At 48.8% G+C, this 19,326-nt stretch overlaps 1 protein-coding gene across 2 annotated transcripts in view; it reads right to left on the reverse strand.

Moving 5' to 3' along the window:
• Positions 1 to 1,461: 1,461 nt before the first annotated feature.
• Positions 1,462 to 19,326, reverse strand: part of Pkp1 (plakophilin 1) — a 46,445-nt gene continuing 28,580 nt past the window's right edge. The window contains exons 3-14 of one of the 2 annotated variants that reach the window (XM_031383967.1): positions 17,922 to 18,316; positions 15,910 to 16,054; positions 14,156 to 14,363; positions 13,161 to 13,338; positions 11,764 to 11,878; positions 10,008 to 10,163; positions 9,091 to 9,267; positions 7,720 to 7,873; positions 7,286 to 7,472; positions 6,651 to 6,738; positions 5,198 to 5,304; positions 1,462 to 2,864 (exon numbers count right to left, since the gene is read on the reverse strand). In XM_031383967.1, coding sequence (XP_031239827.1) covers positions 5,230 to 5,304; positions 6,651 to 6,738; positions 7,286 to 7,472; positions 7,720 to 7,873; positions 9,091 to 9,267; positions 10,008 to 10,163; positions 11,764 to 11,878; positions 13,161 to 13,338; positions 14,156 to 14,363; positions 15,910 to 16,054; positions 17,922 to 18,316 — 1,878 coding nt within the window. In that variant the 3' untranslated portion in view covers positions 1,462 to 2,864; positions 5,198 to 5,229. Of the gene's footprint in view, positions 2,869 to 5,197; positions 5,305 to 6,650; positions 6,739 to 7,285; positions 7,473 to 7,719; positions 7,874 to 9,090; positions 9,268 to 10,007; positions 10,164 to 11,763; positions 11,879 to 13,160; positions 13,339 to 14,155; positions 14,364 to 15,909; positions 16,055 to 17,921; positions 18,317 to 19,326 lie in introns of both variants that reach the window. The other variant, XM_031383957.1, reaches the window with a different exon arrangement.

Genomic DNA, 19,326 nt, shown 5'->3' on the forward strand with positions numbered 1-19,326 from the left:
GGAGCAGTTATGAGCATAGGCATTCTGGAAACATGATCGCCTAAGTCTTCCGCCCTCCCCCCGCCCCACCCCCACCTTGAAATTTTCTTTCGTACAGCCTGGATGGCTGGGGCTTTGCTCACAATGACTTTTCCACTTGTAACCCCGGGTGACATTAGTCACATTTGTTCCCCCCTAAGCCCTGACTATTTGTAAATTAGGAGAGCAAACCCTGAATCCTGGAGCGTGGTGTTCACATGAACTATAGTGGATGAATACTCTTGGGTGATATTTCAACCCTTGCCTGATACATAGTCAGTAAGCCAAGATGTTAGAGAGGAGGCCCCTTCATCCCATAACAGTATCCCGAATAACACAGGCTTGAAAAACCTTCAAAGAAACACTAGCAGTTTATTGATTTCCTATATTTCAACAAAGCAAGTACATGGTGTATCATACAAGGAAGTTGGGTCTGTTCAACACAAGGTTCTCATACAAGATGGAGCAAGGACAATGAGGGCTGGACGGAGGGTCCCAGACACTGTAGCAAGCCCCAAAGTCAAGGACGACACAGGGCCTCTGGCCTCTCTCGTTCGGTCCCAAATTGTAACTTGTTTTAGGCATGGAAGTAGGAGTTAAATTTGATTTAAAACACGACATTAAGTCTGGGACACATAAAGCCCAGCCAGCTCCTTACTCCATGTTTCTAAGAAGTATTCATAAATCCTCTCATTTTTGCCCCTGAATAACAGGCATACGTTGGACCCAGCCCACTTGGGCAGCTTGAGGTCATGGAGGAAGTTATCGTAATTGGGCCTGATTCCTGGGTGTCTGAGCACCTGTTTCATCACCAACGTGAAGGGTGAGCCTACCAAATCTTCCTCCCAGGGAAAGGAAACCTGAGACCGTGGGCGGCAGGAAGTGAGGACTGTGCTGGGGGACTGGGCGGGGACATCATTTTTCAGGGCCTGTAACAGTTTCACTTGTTGACTTGAACTTTCGGCATGATTCTTTCAGACTTAACTGAGTAAGTGGATAAAAGCCCTAAAGCCCAGGGCTGGGCCTCCTTTTCTGGGCAGACACATACTTTATGGGGGCGGGGGTATGGTAGGTTTTATTTACCGCTTCCTTCAAACACTGTCTGTACAGAGTAGTATGACAATGTCGTGCTTTAAGAAATAGATTGTTAGCTGGGCGGTGGTGGCGTACGCCTTTAATCCCAGCACTTGGGAGGCAGAGGCAGGCAGATTTCTGAGTTCAAGGCCAGCCTGGTCTACAGAGTGAGTTCCAGGACAGCCAGAGCTATACAGAGAAACCCTGTCTCGGAAAAAAAAAAAAAAGAAAAAAAGAAAAAGAAAAAGGAAAAGAAAAAAAAAGAAAGAAAGAAATAGATTGTTTTGGATCCCAGTGACTGGCAAGGGAGATCACAAGAAGCGTACCCGAGGACAGAGTGTTGTGTTGGAATAGAGGTGAGGTAGGAGGCAGATTCCTACATGAGCCAAACAGGGAAGGATGTTGCAGACTCACAGTGCCAGAGCATACTGGGTAGATAGATGGCTTAGGACACCTCTCAGCGACAATGTCCTCATGTATCTGATCTCCTCTATCCTCAGTGGACAAATCTTTGACTAGGCTACCCTGAGCCACAGAGGGGTTTTTCAGTCTTACTGCTGGGATAAAGAGAGGGATGGGCCAGGGAGCAGTCTATATCCTCCTCCTTGAGAGAGGTGTGGCCCTGATCACTCTTGTCCACCCAGCACTAACCACACCAAGTGCTAGCCTAGACAGGAGAGGCTCTGGGGGAAGGCTCAGCTCTGTCCCATCCAGTCGTCTGTCCTAGGGGGCTTCACACAGATAGGCTCACTTATGGGGTTCTCAGACGGTCTTTTGGTACTACTGTCTGCAGTGGGGTTCTGGGGTTGGCTGCCTCCACCTCACTAGGCAGTTTTGATTCACAGAGTACAGACAGGACAGCCAAGGTTCATGAAGAAAGAGGCTGATGGCTGGGATGTGGGCTAGCTGATGCCCTAACAGGACACTTCCTTTTCCCCATCCATCCATCCATCTATCCATCCAGATTTCCTTCCTTCAGCCTCTGGGAACTCCCTCACCTGGCACTCAGCAAGCTGGGTCTGAGGCACCTTGCGAATAGTTCTCTGTTTTCCTCTCTGTTCTGTGAGAAGCCTAAGCAGGCAGTGCCCCGTGCTCACCTCTTCCCACCCCTTCCCCTTGAGGAGATGAGAGAGCACAAGCAACGATCCCCACATCTCTGGCTCCGGGTGCTCTCCTTATTTCCGTTCTCCTTTCTTCCTTTCTCCTGAAATAGCTGCTTAAAGGCTCTCTGAAGTCTGGGGCTCTGATGGCTAAAGCTTTCTGGTGGGTGCAACCCACATGTCTATAAAGGGAGTCACGGAGAGTCCCCTGTGCTACCTGTGAACTGCAAAGGATCAGCACACCCAACCTGTTGTTTCTCTCGCTGGTTATGCTTCTAGGCTCTCTCTCTCTCTCTCTCTCTCTCTCTCTCTCTCTCTCTCTCTCACACACACACACACACACACACACACACGAACATATGCATGAACACACACAGGTACACCACACACACATACTTACATTATACACATTATATATATATACTGTTTCTCAGAGAAGAAAGTATTGACATCAGATGTAAGTCCCTTTAACTCAAGAAAGTCCCCCCACCCCACCTCCCCAACCCTATAGCCTGCAGTTCCCCTAAGGAAAAAAAAAAAGAATCAAAAATTATTTCCATCATCCACAGTTTTCCGGCTGCTCTTGGTTGCATCTGAACGTCTCCAAATACTGCACAGGATGGAGCAGGTAACCCATCCACAAGGCTTGAGGTCTTCTCAGCTGGGTCATGTCTTCCTAGAAGAGAAACTATCATGTTAGAGTGGAGTGAAAGCCGGGCATGGCAGTGTAAGCCTGTAATACCAGTTACTTGGCTGAGGCAATAGGATCACATGTTCAAGGCCAACCTAGGCTACAGAACAAGTCTAAGGCTAGCCAGGGAGACATAGGAGGACCCTATCTGAAGACAAAATATAAGCAAAGGAGGGTAGGGGTTAGAAGTCAGTGGTGGAGTATTTGCCTGGAATGTGTAGGTTATGTGCCTAGGCTGTAGGTTAGAGCCTTAACAGCCACAACACACAGAGTTACAGGTAGTGAGACATTGCCACACCAGAAGGTCTGACCCATACTGTAGCTGCTTCTCACTCACACATTCTTTTCTTTTCTTTTTAACTTTTATTGCGTTATGATGAGAAAAGTTACATGATTTCAGTTTGTCTGAATTTGTTAACATTTAAAAACATATTTTAAGTAAGTAGAATTAAATCACATTCTTGTTTCCCTTTTGTACCCCAACTCCTCCCAGAGACCCCCTCTTCAATACCTACAATATCTTTTTTGTCATATTCCATAAAATTTATAAGATATTATAACAATAAAAATGAGTATTATAAAAGTTGTTTGATATAAAACAACAATCAATTTAACAGTGTTATGTAGATGCTTGTCTACAGCAATACTGAAAATACATACATTTTTCTCAGTATATCACTCACACCTTCTTAAAGGTGTCTGCTTCGATATTTAACTGTGGTTCTTGGCTTACCTATATGAGAAACCCTTTGGATACCCATTTAAAAATAAATTTTTCTATCCTTCCCTTAAGGGCTACTTAGGGGCTATCAAAGCAGAATTGCTAAGACAGAAGACCAGCATCCCAATCGATTCTAGTGATGCTCAGCTTTGACAGAGTGTTGGATTTGAGTTTCCTGTCTCTAGAAGCATCCCTTGGAAACAAAGCTCGCCCACACTAAGCACATAGAGAATGAGGATGGAGGGGCTAGAGAGATGGCTCAGTGGCTAAGTCCACCTGCTGCTCTTCGAGAAGATTAGGGTTTGATTCCTAGCACACATGTGGTGGCTCACAACTGTCGGTAACTCCAGTTCTAGAAGATTCAATGGTCTCTTCTGATCTCCTTGGTCACCTGGCTGTTGCAAAGTATTTGATTACACTGTGAATCCTGAGATTGTGTTAGTCATGGAAAAAAAGCTGTTTCTAGTTGGGGTGCGGCTCGGCCTTAGAACACACCTTTAATCCCTCTGGCTGAGATATAGATGTACCCTTAGTAAATATCTTTAACCCCAAACAATGAAGGTTAAGTTAGTTTAAGGAAGGAGACACCTATGATTGAAAGTGATGTCTAACTGAGTGGCAGACAAAGTGATGGATCAGAGAAAGATTTTGACAGAATAGGATATTCCCAACTCTCACCAGAAACGACAGGAAAGGGAAGCTAGTTAAGGAGCAGTGCAGAGACAAAAGGCAGTGGTTGCAGAGACAGGTTACAGAGAGAGAACGAGCTAGACACAGGTGAAGACAGAATGAGCCAGAGAATGAGAAGGAGCCAGAAGATTAGAACAGATAGTTAGAGTTAGTTTGAGGTCAAGCAGAGCAATGTAGGAGAAAGCTAGAGAAGCCAGATTGAATCAGTCAGCTTGGAGGGGAGTTTGAGCCAGAACAGCCAAGTTGACCCAGTCAGCCAGAGCTTAGAAAGAAAAAGAAAGGGTGAGCTTATTCAGCAATAAGTCTCAGAGGCTGAAAACATTCTAGGCCTAGATAAGATTGTACTGAATATAGAAGCTTCCAGGACTAGGCCTAGGTTAGCAGACAGAGGCAGTAAGCTTCAGAGACAACAATTATTACAGGAAAATAAAAGTTAGAAATACACGTGGGCACACATAGGGTGCACAGATGCATGCATAAGCAAGATTCTCATTCGCATAAAAAATAATACAGGAGTCAAAAGAAATAAGAATGGGAAGTAAGCTGTAGCTAACCAAGCCCAGATGACGCATAACTGCTATATTACGTATATTACATTATGTAACCCACCTGTGAATGGCACCACCTGGCGTGTACAGTGGGCAGCCTACACAGCTACCCTCACTAGGCCTACACAGACTGCCAGCCCTTCCAGTGTTAATAAAACATTACATATCCCTAATGTCCTGTGATGGCATGTTCTCAGCAAGGGTTCTCCATGGCTGTCCTCCCCACCCTGTTAGTCAGGGCCCCAATGCCTGTCAAGCCAAATGATGCTTCTCCCTAACTGCACAGGCCTAGCCTCCGAGGGGCTGTAGTGGTGATCTGGAAGCATCCCTTGCCATGGGGTCGGCCAGTTCTCACCTGCAAGTTGAGCTTGTTTGAACACTCTCTTCTTAGAACCGGGAGGTGAAGTTTCTGAGGTTGTTGGCCCCAGCTATGTTTCCCATCATGTTCCTATCGAAACCTTGCTGCAAGGGGAAAACCAAACACATGATCCATCATATGACAAGCAGCGCGGGGCCTGGGGCCTGGTCAGGAGCCTCTTGGCAACATCCTTGGGTGTATCTAGACTCTGGACATATCAGCATGCTCTGACTACTATGTACATATGTCTGGGTGACAGGACCTGATTAAGAAATCATAATGCCACGAGTATCAGTGAATTAGTAAATTGTGTTTTGGAATTCCTCTTGCACATTTGAGCTTCCTACTTGCGTTTGCAGAAATCAAGTAAGGAACAAGGGGTTTTCATTTTTGAGAAAGGATCTCATGGAGTCATCTCTACATAGTCGAGCATCCTGTCTAGTTGTATGTCAGCTTGACACAAGCTCAAGTTATCTGAAAGGAGGAAACCTCAATTGAGAAAATGTCTCTATAAGATCTGGCTTAGGGCATCTTCTTAATTAGTGATTGATGTGGGGGGGGGGTGTCCCAGGCCATTGTGGGTGGCGTCATCCCTGGGCTAGTGGTCCTGAGATCTATAAGAAAGCAGGCTAAACAAAGCACTGGAAGCACATCAGTGAGCAGCACCTCCTTAGCCTCTATGCGCTCCTGCCTCCGGGTCCCTACCCTTTGTTTCCTACCCAATTTGCTTTTGGGTCATAGTGTTTTATTGCAGCAATAACTAAGACACCAAGGGATGGTTTTGAATTCCCGAGATTCTCCTGTGTGCCACCACAGTTGGTTATTCTGGGTCTCAGGTGGGTGAGGACAGGCCTCGTGGTTCTCCAGCACCAAAGGCATAAAGAAGACTCTTGGGTTGAAGTTGAAAGGGTTCTGTAACTAAGCCCTGAACCTTCCCAGGACATGCTATGTTCCCGGCTGGTGTTCCTTTTGTCCAGACTTCTTGCTACCTTGCTCTAACTCAGCAGTTGGCAACCTGTGGGTCACAAACCCTTTGGCAAACTTTTATCTCCAAAGATATTTACGTTACAATCCATAGCAGGAGCAAAATTACAGTTATGAAAAAGCAATGAAAATAATGTTATGGTTGGAGTCACCCCAACATGAGGAACTTAAAGGGTCGCAGCATTGGAAAAGTTGAGAACCACTGGTCTAAGCGCTCTTATGCTGAGACTCTCTCACGTTTCCTCCACTCCCCCATCTGCAAGACACCCGAGGGAGATCTCGTCAGAGCCCTGCTCACACTCACTGATGCTCACACCTGCTCCTGACTCTCCCCTTGAGTCAGCCTTCCCTTGCTTTGTGAGATGCACCAATCTTTCTTTCGCTCCCTTCCCGGTCTTCTGGAACTTTAGTGCAGGGCAAGTGTGGGAAGGGTCTGGTCAGGAGAGATGCTGGTCTACACTCTTACCTGCCTGAGGACACTCTGTAGCTCCTTGCTGGCCCACATGTCAGACAAGAGTAGCCGGGCAGCCTCTGCAGCCTTAGGTGAGGAGGCGCTATTGCAGGTGGGAAGTGAGTTTGTGAGATTAGAGTGTTTGTGACCCAGGAACACCCCTTCCCTTGCTACCCTCCTCTTTAGGGTCTAGAGATGTGGGGGTGGCCCAGAGTACTTGAAAGAGGAACTCTAAGAGGGACAGTGAGCCTGAGTCATTACCCAGTGGGACCATTACCCAGTGGGACCATTACCCAGTGGGACACCCCTGCCCACCTGGAGACATCTCTGAGGCTGGTTCCCTATCCCTGGTTGAATAAAGAGCTGTACAAAGCAAGAGAAACATTCTCATATAGTTGGCCCTTACTCTTCTATGCCTCCTGCTGATCCTCGGACAGTCCAGAGTCCTGCATGTCCCTCGGTTAAGAAACTATACTGTTCCCTCTATGCATTTCTAGTACTTGGAGGCAGAGGCCACAACCCTTTAGCATTCAGCTTCTAGAACCTCTTCCTCATCCCGTCTCCTGCCTCCCTTCGGCATGTTCCCTGCTCCCTAAGTGCTACTGTGTGTGTGTATGGGGGGAGGGGAGTTAGGTCCCTCCTCTACCCACGTGTTGCGGCACAGGTTGAAGACATTGTTGAGCATGCTGCTGGAGAAGTACTGCTTGGCCATCTGAGGCTGTGAGGTCATCAGGTTCCTCACAGTGTAACAGGCTGAGGACAAGATGTCCTCAGAGTTGCTGGTATTGCCGGTGTGGCTAGTGAGGAGTCTGGTTACCTCCGGGAACACCTGGTTTCCTGTAGGGAAAGGAGTTGAGGGATGGGGTCAGGAAATAAGGAAGGTAACCCCTCAAGACCCACAGGAACTCCAATTCAGACAGATTTCTGTAGACTCACCTATAAGGTGAAAATTCCCTCCTATTCCCACGCCTCTGTCAAGCCAACTTCCCCTCAGAATACTCGCACTATGGAACCTTCTAGAAGGCTCTAGAAAGCACAGGCCTGTGTGTCCTATGTGGATGGAGGAGAGGACAGGGGTTCTTACCCATCACTCTGTGCAGCACAGGGTGGCGAGACATGTTGCTCAGCAGAGAGGCCCCGGACCTCACCACATCCGAATTGCCAGATTGCAGGAGGCGGGCGATTTGTGGCAAGCCCTTCTCCTTTATTCCAATCAACTGACTCATACCATTGGACATCTAAGAGAGAAGATGCAGGGAGGAGCTGGTATGTGGCCTCCAGACACCAGAGATAGTAGGGAGGCAGATAATCCCAAGCAAAAACAAACAAACAAACAAACAAACACCCCAGACCAATCAACCAACCAACCAACCAACTAACCAACCAACCAACCAACCAACCAACCAACCAACCAACCAACCAAAAACCCTGAGCCTTTCTCGTTCATCTTAAAGTTGGGAGGATACAAAACTCAGGCCTAAGTGACTACACAGGGTCAGGCTTTACCTGCCCCTCTGTGTCCCTGTGCTTGGTGGGTCAATCTGAAACTCATGTGGATGGGCAGAGACAGTGTCATTTCTCTCTGTCATGGTGACCCAGGACTGGTGTCTAGACTAGCAGTGTCCCATTCCCACTCACTGTCCCAGTTCTTCCATCTCAGACACCTCTCTCTGGGTCTGTTTACATGAAGCCACACGGCCAAGGGCAAATGACAATGGAAGAAAATCTGGTTATCTTCTTCAAATTTCCCATTCTCTGCAGAATCCAGTCCACAGTTACTGACAGACCAAGATGGATTAAGAGGGTCTGGGTCCATATGGAAGCAGAACTGGGATCCCTCTCAAGTAAGCTAGCTCATCTGGATCTCAAACTGACATCCTGGTATGACCTAACATAGGGCAGTTTGGGGTCCTTTGAAACTCCAGACTCATCCTTCTTACAACCAGGGAAACTACCCTGACCCTCAGGATACCCATAAATACTGCTGCCCAAGTCTCTTTTGTTCTAAGTGTATCTGGCGAACAAGAGATGGGTATCTACCAAATACCCTCTGGCTTTACCCTACACCATCCGGTCCTTAAACTTCTGATTCTATCCCAACTTTCTCTGAATCTGTCTGTTCCTCAAACCCAATTTATCTGTCAGTTCATCAAATGGCAGTTTCTCTTGACAAATACACTCCTCATCCCTGTTCCCTACTGCAGGCAGAGCTCAAATGATCAGCGCCATAGGGCAAGAGATTATAATGTGGGCATTACCCAGAAGTTCTCAGAGGGCAGAAGCATGTCTGCCCCCGTCACTGCTCTGGTGATCAGCCTAAGGCCCACCATGCTCACATCTGTAGCTCGAAGTTTACTCAGAGCCAGATGTGTCTGAGAGACTCAGCCCGGGTAAGGATAGCCTGGTGGGAGATGCAGGGGGTAGGGTGGAGAGATGGGAGAGTGGGGCTCCTCACCAGCCCCTTGCTGGCTGTCAGGTTCTGCAGGGCCCCAGCACAAGCCTCCAAGGTTGCATCTTTCTTGCTCTTGCCCATGAGGTTCAGGTAGGTGCGGATGGCATCTGAGTGGTACAGCCAGCTGCTGCCCTTGGGGTTGGTCTCTTCCTCAGGAAGTGGGCAGTCATAGTTATTGTTCTGTAGACAGACAACATGTCAGTGAGGAGCCTGATGATATAACGTACCCAGGCCTTCTGCCTCTCCCGCAATTTCAGGTTGTGTGTTCTTTGGGAAGCATGGGAGAAGGCTGCCCCCTGTATCTCTTCTGTGTATCCCCACAATCCCCAAAGTGAGGGAATGGACCATGGGTCTCCAGATGGCCTCTGGGAAGCACCTCAGAAGTATGTTCTAGGGCAGCTTCACCGCTGAGCCTCCAATTGTGTAAGGCCACACTAGGGTGTGGCAGCAAGATGCTGAGAATTTTAGCTACTAGGGGATCTCCAGGCCAAACTGGAGCCTGGCTTCTAGACCCTGGTTCTCGTCTACAGCATCTTTCTTAGGAGGCTCAGGAGGTGCTGGGAATCATTGCCCAGGATGGTAAGAGTTCTTTCTATTGCTTCCCTAATGCTCAGAGATCAGGGAGAGATAAAGACAGTTTCCCCACTATATAGTAAGAGGAACGGAGGCCTGTAGAAAGGGGGCCTAGAGCATTCGTCCTTAGGTGGTCTGGGCTACTACAGCCTATGTGGGTCCCCTGTGCACTCTAGGTGGCATACCCTGGCCCAGCTCCAGAACTGTAGTGTCCTCCCAGGAACAAGGCTTTGACAAGGGCCCATCCTTAGGGTTGTTTTCTAGGTCCAAGAGAGGAGGGCTACAGGGAAAGTAGATCTGGAGGATGCTTGGGAGGGGGCCCTGGCTAGGCAGTGGACACTGCTCACCATCATCTTGTCACCCCTGTTGCTGAAGCAGCCAGTGGAGGACTTCTCGGTGTAGGCATTGCGGGTATTGTACTCCAGCTGGCGGTAGCGGGTGGGCACCTCGGCATCCAGGCGGTATGAGAGGTTATGCAGGATGCACATGCAGTTCTCCACAGACTGGGGGCAAGGAAAGAATGCCTGAGTACTGTCCCAACAGACTTCCGGGCCTGCCACCTACCCTGAGTATTCAGAATGGCCTGTACCACTGTCAGTCTGGAAAGACCTCGAAGGTGCACCCTAGGAACTGGACGTGACTCCAGCCTCTGTCACTTCTTGGCTGTCTGAATCTGTATGACTGTCCTCATCTCTATGGGCCCTCAGTTTCCTCAATTGTAAACTGGGCTAGCCTCACCTTTCTTGGCTAGTGGGGTAGATTATGCACTAGACCCTCAGTTCTGCATGCATCCACAGAATCAAGCAATCACAAATTGAAATTATTTTTCAAATGGTATTCCTGAACACTTATAGATTTATTACTTGGCATTATTAATGGCATTATTTATTTGGCATTTACATTGTATTAGGTTTCATAAATAACTTATAGATGATTTAAAGTATACAAAGGAGTGTGTGTAGGTTATATGCAAATAGAACCTCTATATGCCCCTTTTATAGAAGGGATAGAGGTATGCATGGGAATTTGGACCCTCTATGGTTACTGAGGGGAAATTGCACATGAAAATATCAATCATGGAGCCTTGCACATAGCATACACAGCAAACAGTGGTGACCACTTGCATTGCTACAGATCACCTGCAGGGCAGAAGATTGAAAACATCCTCTCTAGTCCTAGTTCCTTCTGGTTTTCAAAGCATCTAGTCACTACAGTCTTTGCTGTCCCCTCTCTCCATGGTCACCCACCCCCCTCACCCCCCAGCCTCCAGCATCAAAGATGCTGCTCGCATACCCACAATGAGACCTGGGTTCAGGACTTCCAGCAGCAGCATTTGCTTTTGGTGAGCCTCCAGGCTAGGGTTTGGGGGTGGCAGCGTTACGCTTTGATCAGCCCTTGGTCCCTGTTAGGGTCAGGCTGAACCTGACTTCTATTGCTTTGGGGTTATCTGGGTAAAGGGGATGTGCACAGAGCAGGAGGAAGGAAGGCGCGTTGTCCTGCAGCTTAACGACAAGGCTGTTCTTAGAGGGCCTGTTACCACTTCCAGTGAAGGAAGCAGGAGATAGAAATCTCCCTTCATTGATCTCCCTGGTGTCCTGGGTGTGGGGACAGAATAGACCTCTGTGTCCTGAGCTGTGCCCAGCTCTGGTAGAAGTTTCCCAGCCTCCATTTATCTTTTCTCCACAAACTGCCTTTCAATCTGTGTGTGCTCCTGCAACCAGAAGCCCAGAGAAGGTAGAGAGTGGCCTTCCGCTGGTGTTTCTGGAGGTGCTGGTACAAAGCCTCATTTTAGAAAGGAAATGTGGTACCTGAGAGCACTATTGTGGGCTCAGCATCACAAAACAATGTGGCCCCCAGAGCCCAAGCAGAGAGCACTTGAATGCTCCAGAAATCTCCTCCACTGTTCCTGCCTCTTTCGGTGTCCCGTCCCTGAGACAGAGTCCACAAGCCTTCGGAAAGTGTAGCCCTGACTCGTGGGTTCTGGGAGAGAAATGTCAGGACTAGGGGAGTCCTCAACTTAAGTGTGTGGCCCTGGGATCTGCAGCTATGGGCACAGACTTCAGGGTTGGGGATGGAGGTGTCAGCAGGGGCCTGCACCCTCACCTTGTCATCGCAGCGGCTGGCAGCCACACAGTTCTGGACATAGGCCATGAGGGAGTCAATGAGCCCAGAGTAGTTCCGCATAGTCTGGCGGCCAGCATCAGCTGAACTCAGGTTCCTGTGGGAGAGAACAGAGAAGGAGGAGGATGCAGATAGGGTGATGAGAGGGCAGGGCAGGGATGGGTAGGGTGCAGTGGGCACACGCAGCGAAGAGCGGCAGGAAGCACAGGGCAGAATATGAAAGTTGTGGCCGGAAGAAGAGGGGAAGAGAGAAAAAAATGATGAAAAAAGAGAGAAGGAAAAGATTTAGCCGCATCTGCCTGGCTGAAAGGAGTCTCCTTTGAACTCAGTTGGTTCTGTCCTGTAGCTCCCAGGCACACAAGACTCTCTAGGCCTCCACTGCATCTGGCAGCGCAGCTCCTGTCCTCTAGTGGCCATTTGAGGGACAGACATTAGAAGCCGCTGCTTGCCTTTCTGTGGAAGCAAAACAGATCTGGGGAGGTGCTGGACCAGAACTAAGCAGGGGGTTAACCTGGTGTTGAGATGTAGTTATCTTTTATAAAGCTGTGTTCATTGTGTGTCCTCCTGCCCTAGGTGGTGTGTATGGTGTAGGCAAACGATGTGTGTGTGTGTGTGTGTGTGTGTGTGTGTGTGTGTGTGTGTATACTGTCACACCCAGCAGTCATGTGGCCCCATAAACTCTTTACTTACTCTGGCTTTTCATCTACCTAGCCTCTTTGTTCTCTGGAGGCTGTGTCTGGAGGCTAGTTGGGAAAAGCACATTGGGAGACACAAAGCATACACTAACCTCATCCCTACTCTGGAAGTTCTCTGAAGTTCTGGAGGACAAATTCCACTGTGGCAAAGCGAGACCCTAAAGGGGACCTTGCTCCATGGTTTCCCTACCCCATGCAAGTACCCACCCTGAAGCTCTGAGGGCAGGCCCATCCAGACCCTGTCAGGGCTTTGCCACACCCTGCTGTAGAACTCAAACAACCTTGGGCCAAGCGGCACCATCTCCATGCCAGTGAACATGGCAAATGATTTCAGCACTCGGGCGGGAGGTGACTCATGAGCAGCCAGTCAGTAGACTTTTTGTATAAAAGAATGTTCTTCAAGATAGCACAAGTACATTTTTCTGTGGGTGGAGGAGGGGATTTTAGTTGAACCAGGTTGGATGTTCAAATGCAGGCCATTTCCACTCTTAGATTCCCGATGCTATCCTCTATATCCAGACTCATAGACATTGGTAGTACCTGACTCTTGGTCCTGGAGTCAGCCCATAGAATGCGGGACCAGACTGAGTGGTATGTGTTCTACTCTGGCTGGATGTTGGCTGAAATGGAGGCTGATTGTGTAAGGGCCCAAGCAGAAAGACCTTCCGTGCCCTCTTCTCTCACCTCAAGCAGCCTGTGGCATTGAAGAAGACCTCGGGGTCCACTACTTCCCGGGACATGTTGCTATTACCATCACACCAGCCAGAGAAAGGGATGATGACCCGGTCAGTCAGAACAGGCAGGGCATCGGCCACCAGCTCCTCTTTCAGCTCATCAGTGGAAGACAGGTTCCACAGTAGCCCTGGACACAGACATACATGGTTAGCTTAACATGGCGGGCTCTGAAAACCTGAGGTCTAGTGGCCCTGCCTCGAGTCTGGGCTCTGGCAAATGGCTACCTTCCAGATAGGCTTGGCCCATCAGAGACCCACTGTCTGATCTCCTCATGTCGACTGCAGGTTCTTTGAGGTCTGAGAACATCTCAGAGTTCTCTGTCTAGGTAAGAGTTATGAACATGAACACAGCTCCTGAACTACAGTCGGGTTGGTCATCGGTTTTAACCATATGTTTTGGAACTTAGAACTGGTTAAGTTCTAAGCAGTTCTCTGTTTTCCGTTTGAAACAATACACAGAGAGAATATCAACCATGGCAGTGGGTCTAGAAATTCTCATCAGTTTGTTACTCTGAACATTCCTGTCTTCTCCAGTATAATTCAAGGTCTTCATTGTTGGTTTCTCCATCCTGTAGCCTACCTTGAGTGCTTCATGTACTTTGTGAACACAGGGTGAATATAGTATAAACAGTCATGCTTTGAGATCCACTCACCCTGGACCATTGGCTTTGTGCCCCTCCTATCACCTGCAAATCTCAGTGCCCACTACACAAGGCTCCTTCCCTTGCACCCCAGTCTTAAAGATGCCTTCTGAAGGATGTACACCACCCCAGGTCATCGTCTGGAAGCCACCAACTGAAGCCAGTACCACTGAACTCCTGAACTGTAGCTCAGTGAAACCCACACAGCTATGCCTTGGCCTAGCCTAGAGAGTGAGACAGGCTAGAGACACACCCTGCCACCTTGCCCACTCCCCACCCCAGTTTCCCTTCTGTAACACCCTACCAGTCAACTGTTTCTGGATCTCAGTGCTCCCGCTTCTCCTCAGGAGGCTGACAGCCTCACGGATCCCATTCTGCCTCCTGGTCTCCAATTTATTGGTGGTGCTCCTGAAAACCAGGTTACGCAGGGCCCCGGCAGCAGCCTGCTGGACATTCTGATTGGGGCTGCGGAGGAGGTCCACCAGCTTGCAGATGCCCCCCAGCTGATAGACCTGTAGAGAGAGAGGCCATAATGATTGTTTTAAAACAAGGGAGAGACAATTTTTCTCTGCTCAAAGTAACTGATTCTCAGACTCCCCACCCACAAAAAAAAAATCAGTTCAGAAGCACACAAGCCAACCACAAACAAATATAGCAATGAGGTTATGGTAACTGACCCAGACATGAAATCCAAAGACCTGGATTCAGAGCCTAGCTCTAGTCTATCCTACTTAGGGCCCTAAGCAAGTCTCTCCTCTGTCTGGAGCCATCTTTTCCTCTTATCTTTTCCTCTTCTGGAGCATAGTGAAGACCAGAGGAGAAGATGGACCTCCATGTACTTCAGAACCCTAAGGTGAGGCAGACACACATGAAGTGCCACAGAAATTCCCTTGTGGTAGAAATTTTGATGAAAGCCACCCCAGGCTTCCAGGAAGCCACTTGTGGTACCCACAGCTGTACTATGTCTTGTAGGTGTTTTCCGAGTTGGCCAGCAGTGTGGGGAGCATACATGCGCCCTGTTTTCACTGAGGGAAGAGGCTGGGAGGGAGTGAGTTAAGGACTGGGGAATAGTCAGATGCTTTAGTGGAATTTGAGGAAACGGATGTCTGTGAAACTCATGGCTGTCATAGAACCCTGGGACTCTTCCATGGCTGCTGTAGAACATAGTCCTCCCCCTGGAACAGCTGTTAGTACCATCGTTGCGACAGCTGCAACTACTTGTAAGAGACCCCCAAGATTGTGTTTGCTGAGGGCTGGGGCGATGGGTCAGTGGATAGGGTAGAAGTGCTTGTCACAGATCCTGATTATCTGAGTTCAACCTCTAGGATGCACACAGTAGGTAGGAGAACTCACATAGTAGGAGGACGGAATCCTGACAGTTGTTCTCTGACTGCTTCATAAACACACACATACACATACACATATAAACATACACACACACACAAAGTAAAATAAATAAATAAATAAATAAATAAATGAAAGAAAGATCGGGCTTGTTCCTAGAAGGTGGGGATGGAGAGAATCATTAAATCTTTACTTGAGAGTCCATCCATTCTTTCCCACACCTCCCTCACAGAGATATGTAATCCTTCTGAAGCCAAGCGGGTCTTGGAGGTGATATGAATGGTTAGATGAAGATTGGTGGGGGGCAGTCCATCTATACATCTATTCTGGGATGAGACTTGCTTTAGGGTCACTTGCATTTTGTAAGTTACTCACCAACTATGCTTTGTAAATAAGCCCAATAAACCCATCTGTATGTCAGCTTGTGTGCTTGGTGGGATCAGTATTCTGGTCTGCCATTGGTACGCTATCAGGTGGACAGCTGTTTATTTTATATCTCTCTGGGAAAAGCTCATATAACCATGGCCAGTTGGGGAGATTCGCCCGTGTAAAGTCCACTCAGGTCAAGAAGAAGCTCAGCTCTCGCAATGGCGGGAGTGCTCCTTCTCCCAGTGTCTGGGAACCAACTGCACCATGCTTCCACTCTTCTCCAGAGGTGGGGCCCAGGCTGACACACTCGGGACCTACCAGCGAAGAAGGTATGCAGCCTGTTACCTGTTGCTTGGCGGATTCGTCCTGGAAGCAGGTATGCTGGATGTAATAGGCACCGATAGCCTGGTACTTCTCATCCTGGGAGCACAGGTACTGTACAGCCTTGGGAATGGTCAGTCCACTGCACTCAATGTCCTCGCTGCAGATCCTGGAAAAGTAGGGTGCAGGGCATTACGGGGTGAGCATGGGAACCCCAGAGAACAGGCTCTAAATTCTTCAAATACCACAGCTTCTATCTGCCCTTTAAAAAAAAAGGGGGGGGGTTAAAAAAAAAAGGCAGGCTGTGTTGGAGAAAATCTTGTGAACAGCTCCCTATAAGGAAGGAAAAAGGCTATGTGCGGGGTTTCCCTCTCTTCAGGGGCTAAGGCCAAAGCAAGACAGTTGCCTTCATGCTGTGCCCTATTCCCTGAGATGAAACTCCCCATCTATCCTGCGGTTCTGATCCTGGGAAAGTAAGAGAGAATGGCCTGTCTATTCCGTCTCTCCTTCCATCCCCAAGTCCACTAGATACTTGTCTGGTTGGTTGGTTTTCGCTTTTTTGTCTTTTCAAGACAGAGTTTCTCTGTGTAACAGAACCCTGGCTGTCCTGGAACTCAATTTGTAAACCAGGCTGGCTTCAAATTCAACATAGATCTTCCTGTCTCTGCCTCCCAAGCGTGGGGGATTAAAGGTGTGTGCCATCACTGCTTGACTTCCAGCTAGCTTCACACACACACACACACACACACACACACACACACACACTCTTACATTCAATCTTTCTTATCCCGACAGTCAACATATTTGTCTGTGTTAGGATCACTTTTATGGAGCCTGTGGCTAGACAGTACAAAATAGTACAGTCTTTGACTAGGTCCTAAAATCCTGTCCACCTGATTGTTCTATAGCTCAGAAACCATCCACAGCTTCTCCAAACATCAGGTTCGCATCCACTGCTTAGACAGTCACTGAAGTGCACGCATTAGGTTGAACCACAGCAAATGGCTAGTAGTTCACTGTTTTCACGGAATGTTTGGCTTCCCCTGCAACCTCTGGCACGTTCCCTAGACTCTGGCAAGAGTCTGTTGGTTGTAGCAAGACATCCTCAGTTCCAGGAATGAAGGCCTAGCCCAGGCCTGCTGGGTCTTCCTTCCAGGAAGCTTTTCCAAGGAAGGGAATCCTTGGCTGGGAACTCTCTGAGCTTCCGTGGTGTGCAGCTACGGGCAAGCCTTTCTACCTGAGTGTGCCTTCCTTCCAAGCAGAGAGAAAAGGTCCCAGAGACCCTCTGTGGTACCCTACCCACCCCTCCCCCAGATGTCCTCAGCATTCACAGGGGGGAACTCTCTCTTCATTTGTACTAGACTGATGCTTTGCCATAGCCAGTGCTCAAGGACTCGCCATAGTTTTAGCTTGGGGGGGTCCAGCTTCATTTCTGAAACATATTGCTCATGGGGCAGTTCTTTGGCCGTGGGCTAGCTGCACACCTGATTTGATGTGCATAGGTATTCTGCCTGCATGAATATCTATCTGTGTACCACTTGCATAACTGGAGGCCAGAAAGGGGCACTGGCTTTCCTGGAACTGAACTGGCGTCTCATATATGGTTGCAAGTCACAAATGTGGGTGCTGGAAATTAAACCTGGGTCCTCTGGAAGAGGGGCCAGTGCTGTTAACTGCTGAGCCATCTCTCCAGCCCTGAGAACAAGTATTTCCAACACATTCCGAGGTGCTGCTATTATCGCTGATCAGAGAGACAATGTGGCAGCCATTAGCCTGCTTCTCTGTTGCCTCTCTCCGTTCATAGCTGGTGACCCTGAAGACCTGTGTCCAAATGTCTGGCTTCTGTGGCCTTTTCACCTCGAGGGCTCCTCTAGGTCCATGGTCTATCAGACCAGAGACTCCTCAAGGTGGCAGGAGGAAAATCAGAACACAGACTGAGCCTCTCCCCCTTGGGAGTGAGCCACCATTGCAGAGTGAGCTAGCTACCCTTGCAGATTGCCTCCCACCTGGCCCCACCACAGCCCCGCAGCACTCACTTGGAACTGGCCCTCGAGTGGCCGAAGGACAGGTCCTTGTTGCAGGAGATGGGCGGCACATACACGGGGTCTTGCTTGGAAGTGCAGGAGGGCGGCCGCACGGGACACTTCTTGACCGCCTTCTGACCGCTGCAAGTGCTGTAGAAGCTGTATCGGTTCTGGGTGGTCTTGTGGCCTTTGCTGCCCAGGGTGCCCTTGCGCAGTGTGCCCCTTGGGTCACAGTAGAGGTCAGGCTCACTGCGGCTTGCCTTGATTTTCTGCATGAAGCAGATGTCACTGCCAGCGCCCGTGGTGGCACAGCTGCCTCTGGGATAGTTCCGGCTCCAGTTCTCCATCTGGCTATAGGAGCTGAAGCGTCTGTTGTCAGGCTCCCGCTTGAGGGTCCCATTGTAGATCTAGACAGGAAAGGAGTGGGAGGTTCAGTGTAGCTCTTGACTGGGAGCCTGGGTCTAGCTGCCCACAAACGTAGCCCTCCCTTGCCTCATTACAGTGTTCCGAGGATCTGGAAACATTTGCAGAGAAAGGAACCTAGGGCGTTATTTTTCCAAATAACTGGTTGTGGTCCACTGTGGAATATGAGATCACCTTAGCAGATATGACCACCTTTATAAAAAGTGTAGAATAAGGAAAAATAATTGAAAAACACGCAATACAGAGTGCAACGCAATAGAGATATATAACCTGTTTTGTGTTACATTGACTAAGCTCTGAATTGCAATGTAAAATGTATTTTACTTTTAAATTCTAAAAAATAATTTATTTTTAATATTTATATTGTTACTCTAAGTAATGATGTATTGTATTACAGGGTGTTTTGCCTGCCTGCATGTCTATACACCACATGTATGTCTAGTGCCGAAGAGGGCACCAGAAGAGGTTGTCAGATTCCCTGGAACTCCAGTTACAGATGGTTGTGGGTCATTATGTGGGTGCTAGAAATTAAACATGGATCCTCTAGAAAAGCAGTCAGTGCCCTTAACTGTTGAGCCATCTCTCCAGCCTTGCAAATAGACTTCTTATTGTGGGAATGTGTGATAGGAAGTTCTATACCACTGATCTGGCCACATGGGCAAAGTCTAAGACAGCGGCTGCAAGGGAGCAAGGGAGGGGTCCTCCAAAAGTCACTCAGCATGAGCAGCACGCAGGGGCTTTTGTCTCAAGCCCTTGCCTTGTCACTTGGGCCACCCCACAAAGCAGCTTCTGACCCATCCAGCCAGCATCAGCCCTTGCACATGTTTGGAAATGTCTATTCTAGTTGAGCTGCTAGCTGGGGAGCCTCTGTGCACACAGAGGTTGGAGAAGGGAGACCTCTGGGCTGTGTCCTCAGATTGTATGGGAGAGAGGCAGAGGCAGAGGCAGAGGCAGAGGCAGAGGCAGAGAGGCAGAGAGGCAGAGAGGCAGAGAG

This window comes from Mastomys coucha, unplaced genomic scaffold, assembly GCF_008632895.1.
Source record: "Mastomys coucha isolate ucsf_1 unplaced genomic scaffold, UCSF_Mcou_1 pScaffold1, whole genome shotgun sequence".
Taxonomy (NCBI): Eukaryota; Metazoa; Chordata; class Mammalia; order Rodentia; family Muridae; genus Mastomys; species Mastomys coucha.